This window comes from Simochromis diagramma, unplaced genomic scaffold (assembly GCF_900408965.1).
Source record: "Simochromis diagramma unplaced genomic scaffold, fSimDia1.1 OVJJ01000293.1, whole genome shotgun sequence".
NCBI classification, from domain to species: domain Eukaryota; kingdom Metazoa; phylum Chordata; class Actinopteri; order Cichliformes; family Cichlidae; genus Simochromis; species Simochromis diagramma.
In genome coordinates this window covers 14,916,701-14,927,989 of record NW_024386801.1, presented here as the reverse complement: position 1 = coordinate 14,927,989, position 11,289 = coordinate 14,916,701, and the positions used below count along the sequence as shown (strand labels likewise).

At 42.0% G+C, this 11,289-nt stretch overlaps 1 protein-coding gene across 1 annotated transcript; it reads right to left on the bottom strand.

The window, feature by feature from the left end:
- Window positions 1-123: 123 nt before the first annotated feature.
- Window positions 124-4,820, bottom strand: LOC120730023 (shaker-related potassium channel tsha2-like). The gene is made up of 2 exons (XM_040026090.1): window positions 3,105-4,820; window positions 124-1,922 (listed from the first exon to the last, which is right to left on the bottom strand). The coding sequence occupies exon 1, from the start codon at window positions 4,553-4,555 to the stop codon at window positions 3,125-3,127; it is 1,431 nt and encodes a 476-aa protein (XP_039882024.1). The 5' UTR covers window positions 4,556-4,820; the 3' UTR covers window positions 124-1,922; window positions 3,105-3,124.
- Between the last annotated feature and the right edge of the window lie 6,469 nt (window positions 4,821-11,289).

Here is an 11,289-nt window from a genome sequence, read left to right as displayed (position 1 = left end):
GCAGGAGAAAATCTTGCACTGCAGTTCGGGGGGGAGATACATTAAGGGGCAATAAGCGAGCCCTTGACATTTCCAGACATCACTGCATCAGCAGAAATCTGTTTTGGGTTTTTTTTTTTTTTGCCACTAGACAAGATGACGGGTAGAGTGGGCTTCAAGGCGGCATCGAGAGCGAAATGTTTCTGTTTTTTTTTTATGAATAAATAAATAACATTGGTGAGCTGAGAGAGAGTCAAGTGTGGCAGCGATGTCCAAATGTTTGCTCAACAGTGTCAAGCATGTTTTGCTGTGCGTTTTACATGCAAGTGCAGGGGAGGCGAGGGAGAAGAGAGGATGGGGAGGGGAGAGGGAGGGCAGCAGAAGGAGGAGGAGGAGTTGGAAGGTTTCGACGCAATGCAGACCGGCTCTACCAAAGCACGCCGCCAGAAGTTCTCCATACACCACAAAAACAAGAACGCTCGTGTGCCAGCGCTGGTGCAATCACACCGCAAAGAAAATACAGAGATCCCCGGAACCCACTCCACGTCACATCTGAGATCATCTATATCTTAGAAAATGAGAATCTAATCAGTTGTTTGACGATTAAAGCATCAGCTTTCCTTTCCGTCTCTTAATGATTTAAGGATTAAATCGTTAGTTGGTCGCATCAAGGACTTCGATGCGCAAGTCTGTATCTGAGCCAGTGCGATACCAGATTCGGTGTAGTAAGTTAAAACTAATGAAGAGTGTGCTACATTTTACTCATCAGCAATCGGTTTGAAGCCCTTAAAGCTACAAAGTACTGCTTCCTCTCCAGGCTGTGCAGCTCTCACATCCGATTCTTTGTCATACGGAGTTTAAAAGGTTCCTCAGTGGTGAAGTCGCTGTTAGATTTTGGCCCCTGAAGGCATGCAGGTGTACCAAAAAAGGTGGGGAATTTTCCATAATGCTCCGCTGATGACTTTCAGCACCGCGGACAGCGCAGATGATTGATCGATGTCTGAACACTTCCTTCGAAACAAAAATGAATAAAAATAAAATAGACGCACTGAACAGAAGCAAGTAAATAATCTGCTCCATTAGTTAATTGCTGAGCTGTATGCAGATTCCTGACGGTGTGAGCAGATGGGCTCCTCTTACTTAAAGCAAGCATCTTCTAACTTTCAAAAACACAGAATAAACACAAAAGTCGGGTGATCGGATTTCTGTCCAATTTCTTAAAATGTGCTTAAAGACAAACCCCTTCATTTATCACTATGACATTTTATTAGGTTAATTGGTTTCGTGGCAAGACAATCCGATGTCTGCTTCTGCGCCCATTTTCCACGATTCAGCACCAAAAGTGATAAAAACGTATTAAACTAATTAGTGAGCATAGATTTTATTATTTAATTTTCTTTTTTTAACAAAGGGTTTGGTGTTTTTCTTTTCTGCTCTCCTCGGTGAAACAATGAAAAATGACAAGTGGTATTTTCTTCTTCATGAATCATTTATCAAAAGGATTAAGTTAAGTTCACGTTCGTGTTTACATTAGAAAAATAAATATTTTATTACATTTTTAATCCACAATGAATTCAGGTCATGCAGACGTTGCATTGTAATGCTCTGGCCTAAGATAAAATAAAGGTACTTTTTTTTTTACAACGTTGCATTATAAGCGGCAAGAGAGCAATATATACACAGTTCTTCTATACAAAGAATGCATGGTCATTTTTAAAGCGTACACAAAAGAATGTTTTTTTTCTAACACAAAAACGTATGTCCATTACGCAAGACTGAACCTTTTCCATGCGTTTCCACTGTAATGTCTCTGTAGGTTACAATACTGGCTGTGCGAGAATAGTCCGTGAGAAACCGATCCAGTGTTTTGAAGGAGAAGAGAGCGCCACGCGTGTGTCTTGTGACTCTGTGGGAACAACAAGCTCCACTTAATCTTCTGCCTCCTGCAAGTAAGCACAAAACAAAACCCACCGCGTTAACATTTAGGAGGTGAGGGAAAGCAGTCGAGCATGTGCTGGCCTTACTTAACCGCCACAAGTATCCGGATACATACAGAGTCAAAGAGCAGGATCTCGGGGGCTTATGGCTAAATCAGTAAAGGCCAACTGCAACAGTGCAAAGACACTCAAGCTAAAGCGTTAATTTTGCGCACTGAGGAGCCTGAGCAGGAGTGCTGACTGCATGGATGTTTATCATCCACACAGCGGCGCACAGAGCTCACTTGTTCTTACAGACCAGAGTTCCACAGAAGCACGTGTCCCAAAGAAAAATAAAGACAGTGACGATTTCTCTCGTCTTTCATATTGATAACTTTGAATTTCACATTTTTTTGAGATTTTATAATGCAAGAAGAAAATTTCATCAAATTAAAACGTGGCACACAGAGGGCTGGAGCCCCTGTTAACACACAAATGTACCATCCAAGAGGTCATTAGATCTTGACATGGGGGCTAAGGTGAAGCAGCAAGGTTTACAAAAACCAGGATAAAAGTGATTAAGAGTGGGCACGAAAAACTGTTCACCACAAATCAACATCTGAGCGCCAAGTGCTCTCGTGACTGCAGCCATCTTGCCACAGAGCAGCCAAATACAGACACGCACGTGGCCAGCATAAATCCCAGCTCTGGTTTACACGACGATTGTTTTTTTAGTGGTTCTGTTTATTATTGGTGCCGAATTCTTTTCTCTGGTTTTATTTAAAAAACAATAGTTTTCATTAACAAAAAAGGATAATGTGCGCTTTGTTTTCCAATGCCTTTGTGCGTAAACAAAGTAAGGCCACATCACTATTGTCATCTACAGAGGGTTTTAAAAAATCTGCGGTCAAACCGAAGTCAGGAAAATCTCCCCAGTTTTATTTTTGCTTGTTTACTGGAATTTCCTCTTCCAGAGAAAAAGAGTCTGTTATCATAAACTGTTCACTGATGGTGTGAAAGCCACAACAATGAGCTTAATGTTTTTGTTTTTTGATTTTTTTAAAATACCTGTGTGTTACATAAGCGGGAGGAATTACTGTTTTCTTCATTCGTTTTAGTGAAATCAAATCAAGCTTTATTCTGAGGTGAGTTACAGACAAAAGGCTCAAAACGCCCACAGAAACCTGTGTCCACTGAAACAAAACTCACCAGATTTTTTGAGGTCTTCTTTATACATCTGTCAGTTTCACTGTGTATGTCTCCACTGGAGTCACGTGTAGATGTGTCAGAGCTTCTAAGTCGTCGCTTTCTTGGTAGGACTCGGTTTTGGAGAACGACTGGTTACTTTTGATCGAATCACTTTCACCGAACGAGGGCTGCGGCTGATGTCCACAGGTCACGTGCACGTATTGGAGGTTTTCTTCCTGTTCGTTCTCTCTGTGGTAAAAATAATTGAAATTGGACACGATCACAGGAACAGGTAGCGCTATAGTCAGCACTCCGGCGATGGCGCACAAGGATCCGACGAATTTACCTCCGATAGTGGAGGGATACATATCTCCATAACCGACTGTGGTCATTGTCACCACGGCCCACCAAAACGCATCAGGTATACTTGTAAATCCAGACTCGGGGTCATCTACTTCAGCAAAATAAACCGAACTTGAGAATAAAATGACTCCAATTAGCAGGAAAAATATAAGCAGCCCCAGCTCCCTGAGGCTCGCATGAAGCGTTTGCCCGAGAATCTGCAGGCCCTTTGAGTGTCTGGAGAGTTTAAAAATCCTGAAAACACGGACCAGACGGATGACCCTCAGTATGGCTAGCGAGGCCGCCTGCTGACTGCTGCCCTGATGCTCTGCGAGATCAAGGCCCAGGGTGATGAAATAAGGAGCAATGGCTATAACATCGATTAGGTTCATCATGTTTTTGAAGAAAGCCGCTTTACTGGGACACGACAGAAACCTCATGGTGAATTCAAAAGAGAACCACACAATGCAAAGTGTCTCCACCATGAAAAATGGGTCTGTGAACGGACTAGGCGCTTTCCCTTGCGCACTTGCATTGACCTGGTTGTCATGCACTGCGGGGACCTCTCTGAACTCGGGCAAAGTCTCTAAGCAGAATATAACAATGGATATTAAAATAACCATAACAGACACGATGGCAATCATCCGTGCGGGTCCGGAACTCTCTGGATACTCAAACAGAAGCCACAACTGGTGCTGAAACTCGTTGGAAGGCATCGGTCGGTCCTCCTCCCGAGCCAAGCCCTCGTCCTCTTTGAAAAGCTCTATGGTCTCTTCCTCGAGTTCATAAAACTTTATTTCTTCCAGGAAAATATCCACAGGTACACTGACGGGCCTCCGAAGCCTTCCTCCGGACTGGTAATAATAGAGGATAGCATCGAAGCTCGGTCTGTTCCTGTCAAAGAAGTATTCATTTCTCAGCGGATCAAAAAAGCGCATCCTTTTACGCGGATCTCCCAAAACCGTGGTCGGAAAGCGAGAGAGTGTTTTTAATTGCGTCTCAAAACGCAGACCTGAGATGTTTATGACCACCCTCTCGCTGCACTCCTGGTCTGCTGATTCCACGTCTGCAGCATCTTGTAACAAAGGAGTAACGGCCACAGTCTCTTCGTGGTTCTCCACCACAGTCATCTTTTTTACCCCGCCGAGGGTAAACCCGTCACTCACCTCCTTGGAGGCTTCCTCTTGCCCCTTTGCTTGCACTCCCTCCTGTCTCTCTTTCTCATGCAGCCGCCCGAGATTCAGGCCAAGTCCCTCCTTTTCTTTCTTTCTTTTTTTTTTAATCTAAAACTATTTTACTTGGTGATATGCAAAATGATTTGGTTGTTGTTGATTTACGCCGCCCTTTTGTCAGGTTAGTGCCTCTGAACTGTCAACTTTCAGTGGTGCACACAGATCTCCACTTGCATAAGCTATACCAAGAGAAGGCTATCATATTCACACCATTTAAATCTCCAAAGCCCTCCCCAAGTTGGAACACCAGATGACACTTGCTGCTGCTGTCCCTCTCATACCAGTCACTGCACTGCCACAGTGCAGTGATTTTCCAAGTAAACATGTAGCCTTAGAACACGTACTTTCAATTTGAATTTTATGTTTTGCGTGATATTCCACACTTTATAGTGCCCTGTCTTGTTTTGTTCAGAGTGGGGGCTGATACCTTTTCTTTTTGTTTTCAGATTCAGAGTCTATTCAGAAACGCAGTCTCTCACTCTGCAGGTCCTTCATTCATGAAATCATTGGGTTATTCTTGTTCCAAGGGGAACCTCCACAACCCAGGCTGTTTCTACTTTGGGCCACAGCCTGTTATTTTAGATACCAGATGTACAGATGAATGTAACAAACAGATATAGCTTAGTTGAGCACCATGAGGGGTTTTCTTCTGCAGCTACTCATTAGAAGTGTCTTGAAATGAATTAGATGAAATAACCTGAATGCTTTGAAGTTCTGGGCCTCGTTTAACCAGGGGCCCTCCTGGATTTAGCGAGTGGAAACTGCTGGCTTGACTGATACTTGAGCAGGCAGAAAAGATGGAGCCTTCTGGAAGCTGCAGCCAAAATAACATTCATGGCTTCTTTTATTTAAAGGGCTCAATTATATAAGTTGGAGCAAGTGGAGCCCCAGAAGACAACTGACCTATAGCCTCATGGTTACTGATATTCAGAGGTGTCGAGCAACTCAGTTGCAATTCTTCAGACCTCGTTAGGCCCTTGTCAGACTGCAAATCCAATCAAACAGGATAAAATGTATTATTTTTCTCTTTCTAACAGTTTGATTCTGCCACTACAACTAGTGAAGATTAGATAATAATGAAACATACAGACAATGTGCGGCCTACACGGTGAACTTATATGTGCACTGCAGCAGCAGAGTGATCTAATTATAGCTCGATTTTTCCACTTTCATAAAGCTGTGTCAGTTATGTCATATACTGCAGACACACAAGCACAACAATAGCACCGGGGTGCTAATCAGGGTTATTAAATTCAAACGGGATGCTTTGCCTTATTATGCATACACAGACAGTATTTTACAGATAATTATATTCCATTATAAGTATATTTCACACCAAAGGGCGTGCTTCTGTTTTTTTACTGCAATGTTAACAAACCAAAGTTGTCAATAGAGCTCAATTGTTCACCTGCTGAACAAAAGGTTGGATCTCAGACTCGCATGTCAGTTTTAGGACATTGTTCCACCTGCTAATGTGTTAGCATATAGCATTCTCCAAATGACTGTCTGGGTTAAGCCAAGGTGTCAGGCCTTGGCTGTATCCAGGGAAACAAACAATAACAAACAAGTACAGGAAGTGACACATGGCGCTCGCGTATCTGTCAGAGCAAAAAGAAAAGGCTCAAAGAATCCACAGTTGATAGTTCAGCGAGGATGGGCAGCAACGTCCTTCGGGGTATTCATCTGATCCCATTTGATTAGTTGCTAAGAGTATGAAATTGTACTGTGCATGTGAAATTGTACGCACACACACACACACACACACACACACACACACAAAGTATCCATTTAAACCTGTGGATGGATATGCATGTGCATGCAATGAGACACATGCCATTCAGCCAGCAGGGTGCATGAACGCTGACAGTAAGGAACCTCCCATCATTATTAATGGCCTGACCTATGATTGTCAGAGAATCCCTTGGCAACAAGACCAGGTGAGTTCACCGAGCACCTCATACATTAAAAACTTTCTTTTTGGTTTTGTTGAGAGCATTTTTTATCATCATATTTTAATAACTCTGAGAGCAAATGTGAACTATATTGATTTTCAAAATAGCACGATGCAAATCATGTAGAAGCTGAGCGAATAACAGATAGCCACGTCTTAAAATGAACACCTTCTAATAATCATATATTACTATAACATTTCAGCACTGCTCACATATTAAGATGAGCACTAACTATATTTCTTGAAAAGGCGTCGATATATATATTAGCCTCGTGATTAATTGCACCTGATCCGTTGAAGCTTGCCTTTGTCTAAATATACACAGGTTGAGTTTCCCGGCTAACCCATTACAGACGTGAGGTAATCACAGTAGCAACTTGCGTGAGTGACCCCCCTTGGCTTTCAGCTCCTCCCCAAGCCCAGGCCAAGAATTTGCCAAGTGTACGTGTGTATTTCTGTAAGCGTGCATCTGGCGCTGGTGCGGCTGGTGAATGAACGCATGTGTGTATCATGTTTGCATGTGTGAGGGTGTGTTAATAAATAAGTTGAAAGAGGAGTTTTTCTAAGGTCAGCAATGCGAGTCAGCAGGTCCTTCGGATCGTATCGTTGCGCTGCCAGTGACTCTGCTCAAAATGAAATAGGTGGCACTTGAGCCAGTCTGACGTATGCCCTTTAACGCTGGTGATGACAGCTTCTCAGGCTGGAATGAGTCTACAGCGGTGGAGTTATATCTGGGAAGCTTTATGGTAACTCTGAAGACTTATACAACAATCCCAAGTACAGATAGAGAATGAGGGGGCTGTCAAGAGCCCATTTAGGTTCAATTTGAACCAAATTTACATAAAGTCAATCATTTTTACAGGTCTGATGAACATCAGATGAATTTTTGACAGCATAATCCATCTTTACTCAAACTTCTTTAGTCATCCGTCCTAGGCGTTTGACCTTCACCACATAGAAATGTGTGAGTTATTAGTGTGACAGTAGAAGGTGGCTTTCTTTTTCCTCCATGCAAAGTGGAAAGTTTCTGTGAGATATGCAACTTTAAGGCATGTCAGTGAGAGCTGGATTTATGACATTACATGTACCAGTGACAGTGGGTGACTGGCACAGGCGGATATATGGGGACATATTCATCTTCAGCGGGGAGGGAGGAGTAGGTGCGATTTTAAGATTACGAAAGTAAGAAAATTACAAAAGTAATATAAATGCGCTGTATAACAACTGCTACAGCAGCAGGTCAGTGATGTTTATTAAATAGATAGTAAGGCTCTGGTTCATTGTGAATTACAGTTATTTATTAAACAACGGGTACATTCACACAGTGTATGAATGTGTGTGTGAATGGGTGGACGACTGAATGTAGTGTAGAGCGCTTTGGGGTCCATAGGGACTAAGTAAAGCGCTATACAAATACAGGTCATTTACCATTTACCATTTACAAAAACACAAAAAGGTTTATGACTTTGTTGATCAAAATGTTGTTTAAATCAACTAATTTTAGTTCAACTATACATTTTAAATTATTCAAAATTTTAAAAAGTCTTACACATCCTCCTATATTGCAGTTTTAACTTATAGCAGGGGGGTCAAACATAAGGCTTGGGGCTCAGAATCAGCCCGGCAAAGGCACCAACCTGGCCCACTGAATTAATAAAATGTGATCTATATTCACATTCTATAATAAGTTGTATGGCTTTTCCGAACGATTAAAAACCTCCCACCGTGGTCTTTCATACTACACCAAAGTAATTAACTAAGAGATAAACAGTTGAAGTTTGTGTTTTATACACGACAGTCTTGCCAACACGCTGCCAGAACTTCCTCTCTAATTTTAGACATTTATTTCTTACAATTTAAGTCTAAAGAGTCATGCTGAACGATTTCTTTCATTTGCAGTGGCAGAGACGTATCATTGAAATTGCACTTCTTTGCCTTATACAAAGATATCTGAGGGAGTTAAACATCTTTGCACTGAAGACAGGGGATTTTTACTGGACTGGCCCACTTAAAATCAAAGTGACCCACAATGTAAAGTGAGTTTGACATCACTAACATGTGTACAACAGCATGTGTGTGTTTTATATATGTGTGGGTTTAATTCTATATAACCATTTTTATTACACATTTTAATAATAGGACTGCCTACATTTTAATCAAGCATCATTGTGCACTGAAAACATTCTGTTTTAAACAAGTTTAACTCCTTTTTAATTTGCACATAACTTGCACATAACAACTTGCATATTAGTATCAGTGCATACTTGAAAGAACAACTCAGATACAACCCCTATTTAGGGTTTATACTACTTTAAATACGCAAGAGGCCTTCTCGATGTCGCCTACAAGGCAAAGTCATCTTGAATTTTCCCCTTGACTCCTACTGGAATTCTGATCAAGTGATAATGGCTATTCTTAGTCAAAAACTGATACAGTAGGGTAAACTACGTGCAGCTTACAGCATACATTTTGGTCTTCACTCATCAGCCAGTGTATATGGCAAAGATGTGAGGAGCATGCGCAGCTGCATCTAATTAATAGTGTGAAAGTTGTTGCCTAATAGCACCTAAGCTGTGTTTATACCATTGCCATTACCCACTCTGCAAGTGAGGAAAGTACGTAGTCCCCTCACTCCGAGGTGTCTGTATCCAGGGCTTCCACTTTAGAAAGAGGATACCCCACTCAAGCTGTTTGCCAGTTCCTGCATTTTGATAGCCACCACTTTTAGACTGCAGTCATCTGAAGTTGATGTTCCTGTTTTTGCTGATAGGTAATGAAGCATGCAGCAAGACTTGAAACTGGATGCCTCAAATCCAGAGGGCAGGGTTCTTTGGAATTACCTCTGCATGTCCCATCCCACACCTACCTCGGATTATCATTTCACTTCTTGATCAAGCCTTTCCCTTTTTTAGCAGGCAGTGTCGTCCAAAATCCAGGCTGAGGTGGGGGGGGTGGGGCAACTCCAGGCGGATCAGTTCACAGGAGAACCACACGTGGGGTATTAATCAAAGGTGACTTCAAAGGTCTCAAATTACAATTTTCTTTATTGGTAACTTTATGTTTATATCATTCTCCCCTCAGACTCCTCTTTCTTGGCACTGGGAGCTCCTGTTAGCTGCTGTTTGTATATGTTTGTGTGCACGTTCTCATCATGTTGAGCACAGCCAGAGTGTTTCAATGCATCACACAGGACCTGATTTATCTGCAGTATCTGAAGCAAACTGATTTGCATTGCAAGATCTGCTGTTTTCCCTGCTTTAAAATCAATTTGGGGGCTAGGCTGGGCAACAGCTTTCATTTTATACTACACTGTAGACTTAAAATACATAAAATAATATTTCATATATGCTTAAGATGGACAGACTGCCAGCAATGCAAACAGACTCCCCCAGAGTGTCTATGTGTATATATAGTAACATTTAACTTCTAAACCCTGATCAGGCAAATGGTTAATGACAAAGAGAAGACCTCTTATACAGGAAGCTTCAGTCATACAGACACCCACATTCTGCAGGTGCTTCACAAGGTGAGACTGAACTCTCTTGTGAGACTGTTTACAAAATTACTATAATTTAGTGAACTAACTAATAGAACAATATACAGCCAGCTTTTACTAGTACTGCCTACTTTTGCCTAAGTCACCTTCATGCTTAGAAAACAGCTCGGACTCATCAGGGGTCCTTTTGATGTGTACTTTGGTGTCTGGCACTTGGAAGTAGATCCTTTGTGTTATGTTTACATACACTGCTAAGATGGTGAAGGGTTGCTTTACAGGGGGACTGAATATGAACATATACACATTTACCAGTTGGGGGCTCTGTGACTGATAGCGATAGAATAATGAGAGGAAGAGAGAGAGTATTGTGGTATGTAATGGATGGCTAACTACTGCTGAATACACGTTCCACTATAAACCAAGCTCCATCTCCGTTCTTCTGTCGAATACACCACACTTTGGATCTTGTGGGCTGAGGGCACCAGGCCTCCGAATCCCGCAGAAGCTTGATCAGATTAGGATGTGAACTCTAGCTATTCTTGAGCTGTCTCCTCGATGTGGCTGTTCTGCTGGATCCTTGTTATCAGGGAGCACCGCAGCCATCAGGAGAAGGGCTTGATTTGCAGAGATGCTTGGATAGATGGTATCTGTCAAATTGAAATATGCATGCCAAGGTCTCTTAACAGAACACCACCTTGCTATGAAAAGATCAATATTATTTGCATCACTTGTCAGTGGTTTAAATGTTTTGGGTGTAACTGAATCAAGAAAATAAGCATCATTAGGTTTTAATACCCCTTTTGTCAGGATGCTCTGGTCACAAGTTGTTATGGTGCCCTGTCAAGACCAAAGCAAAACCATGTTCAGAGTTTTGCCGAGGGTTGACCCCAAAATCTTCACATTTTCAATCTTCACATTACCTGCCGTGTTACAGTGTGTGCTGCACTGTCTACTGGACTCTGATATTAGGTCAGCCTGGAATCATCCGCATACAAGTTGTTACCATGTGGCAGATAGTCTCCACCAGCCCACACCATGGAAATCTTGTGTTTTCTCTAAAATAAATGCAGCATTACCTCAATGTGTTAATAAACAGGGTCACCTTAAAGCAGAGGGGCTGATCTCCTTCTCTGCTTTCACTTAGCTTTCTGTTATTTGTTTTAAGATGATGCAGGGTACTTGATG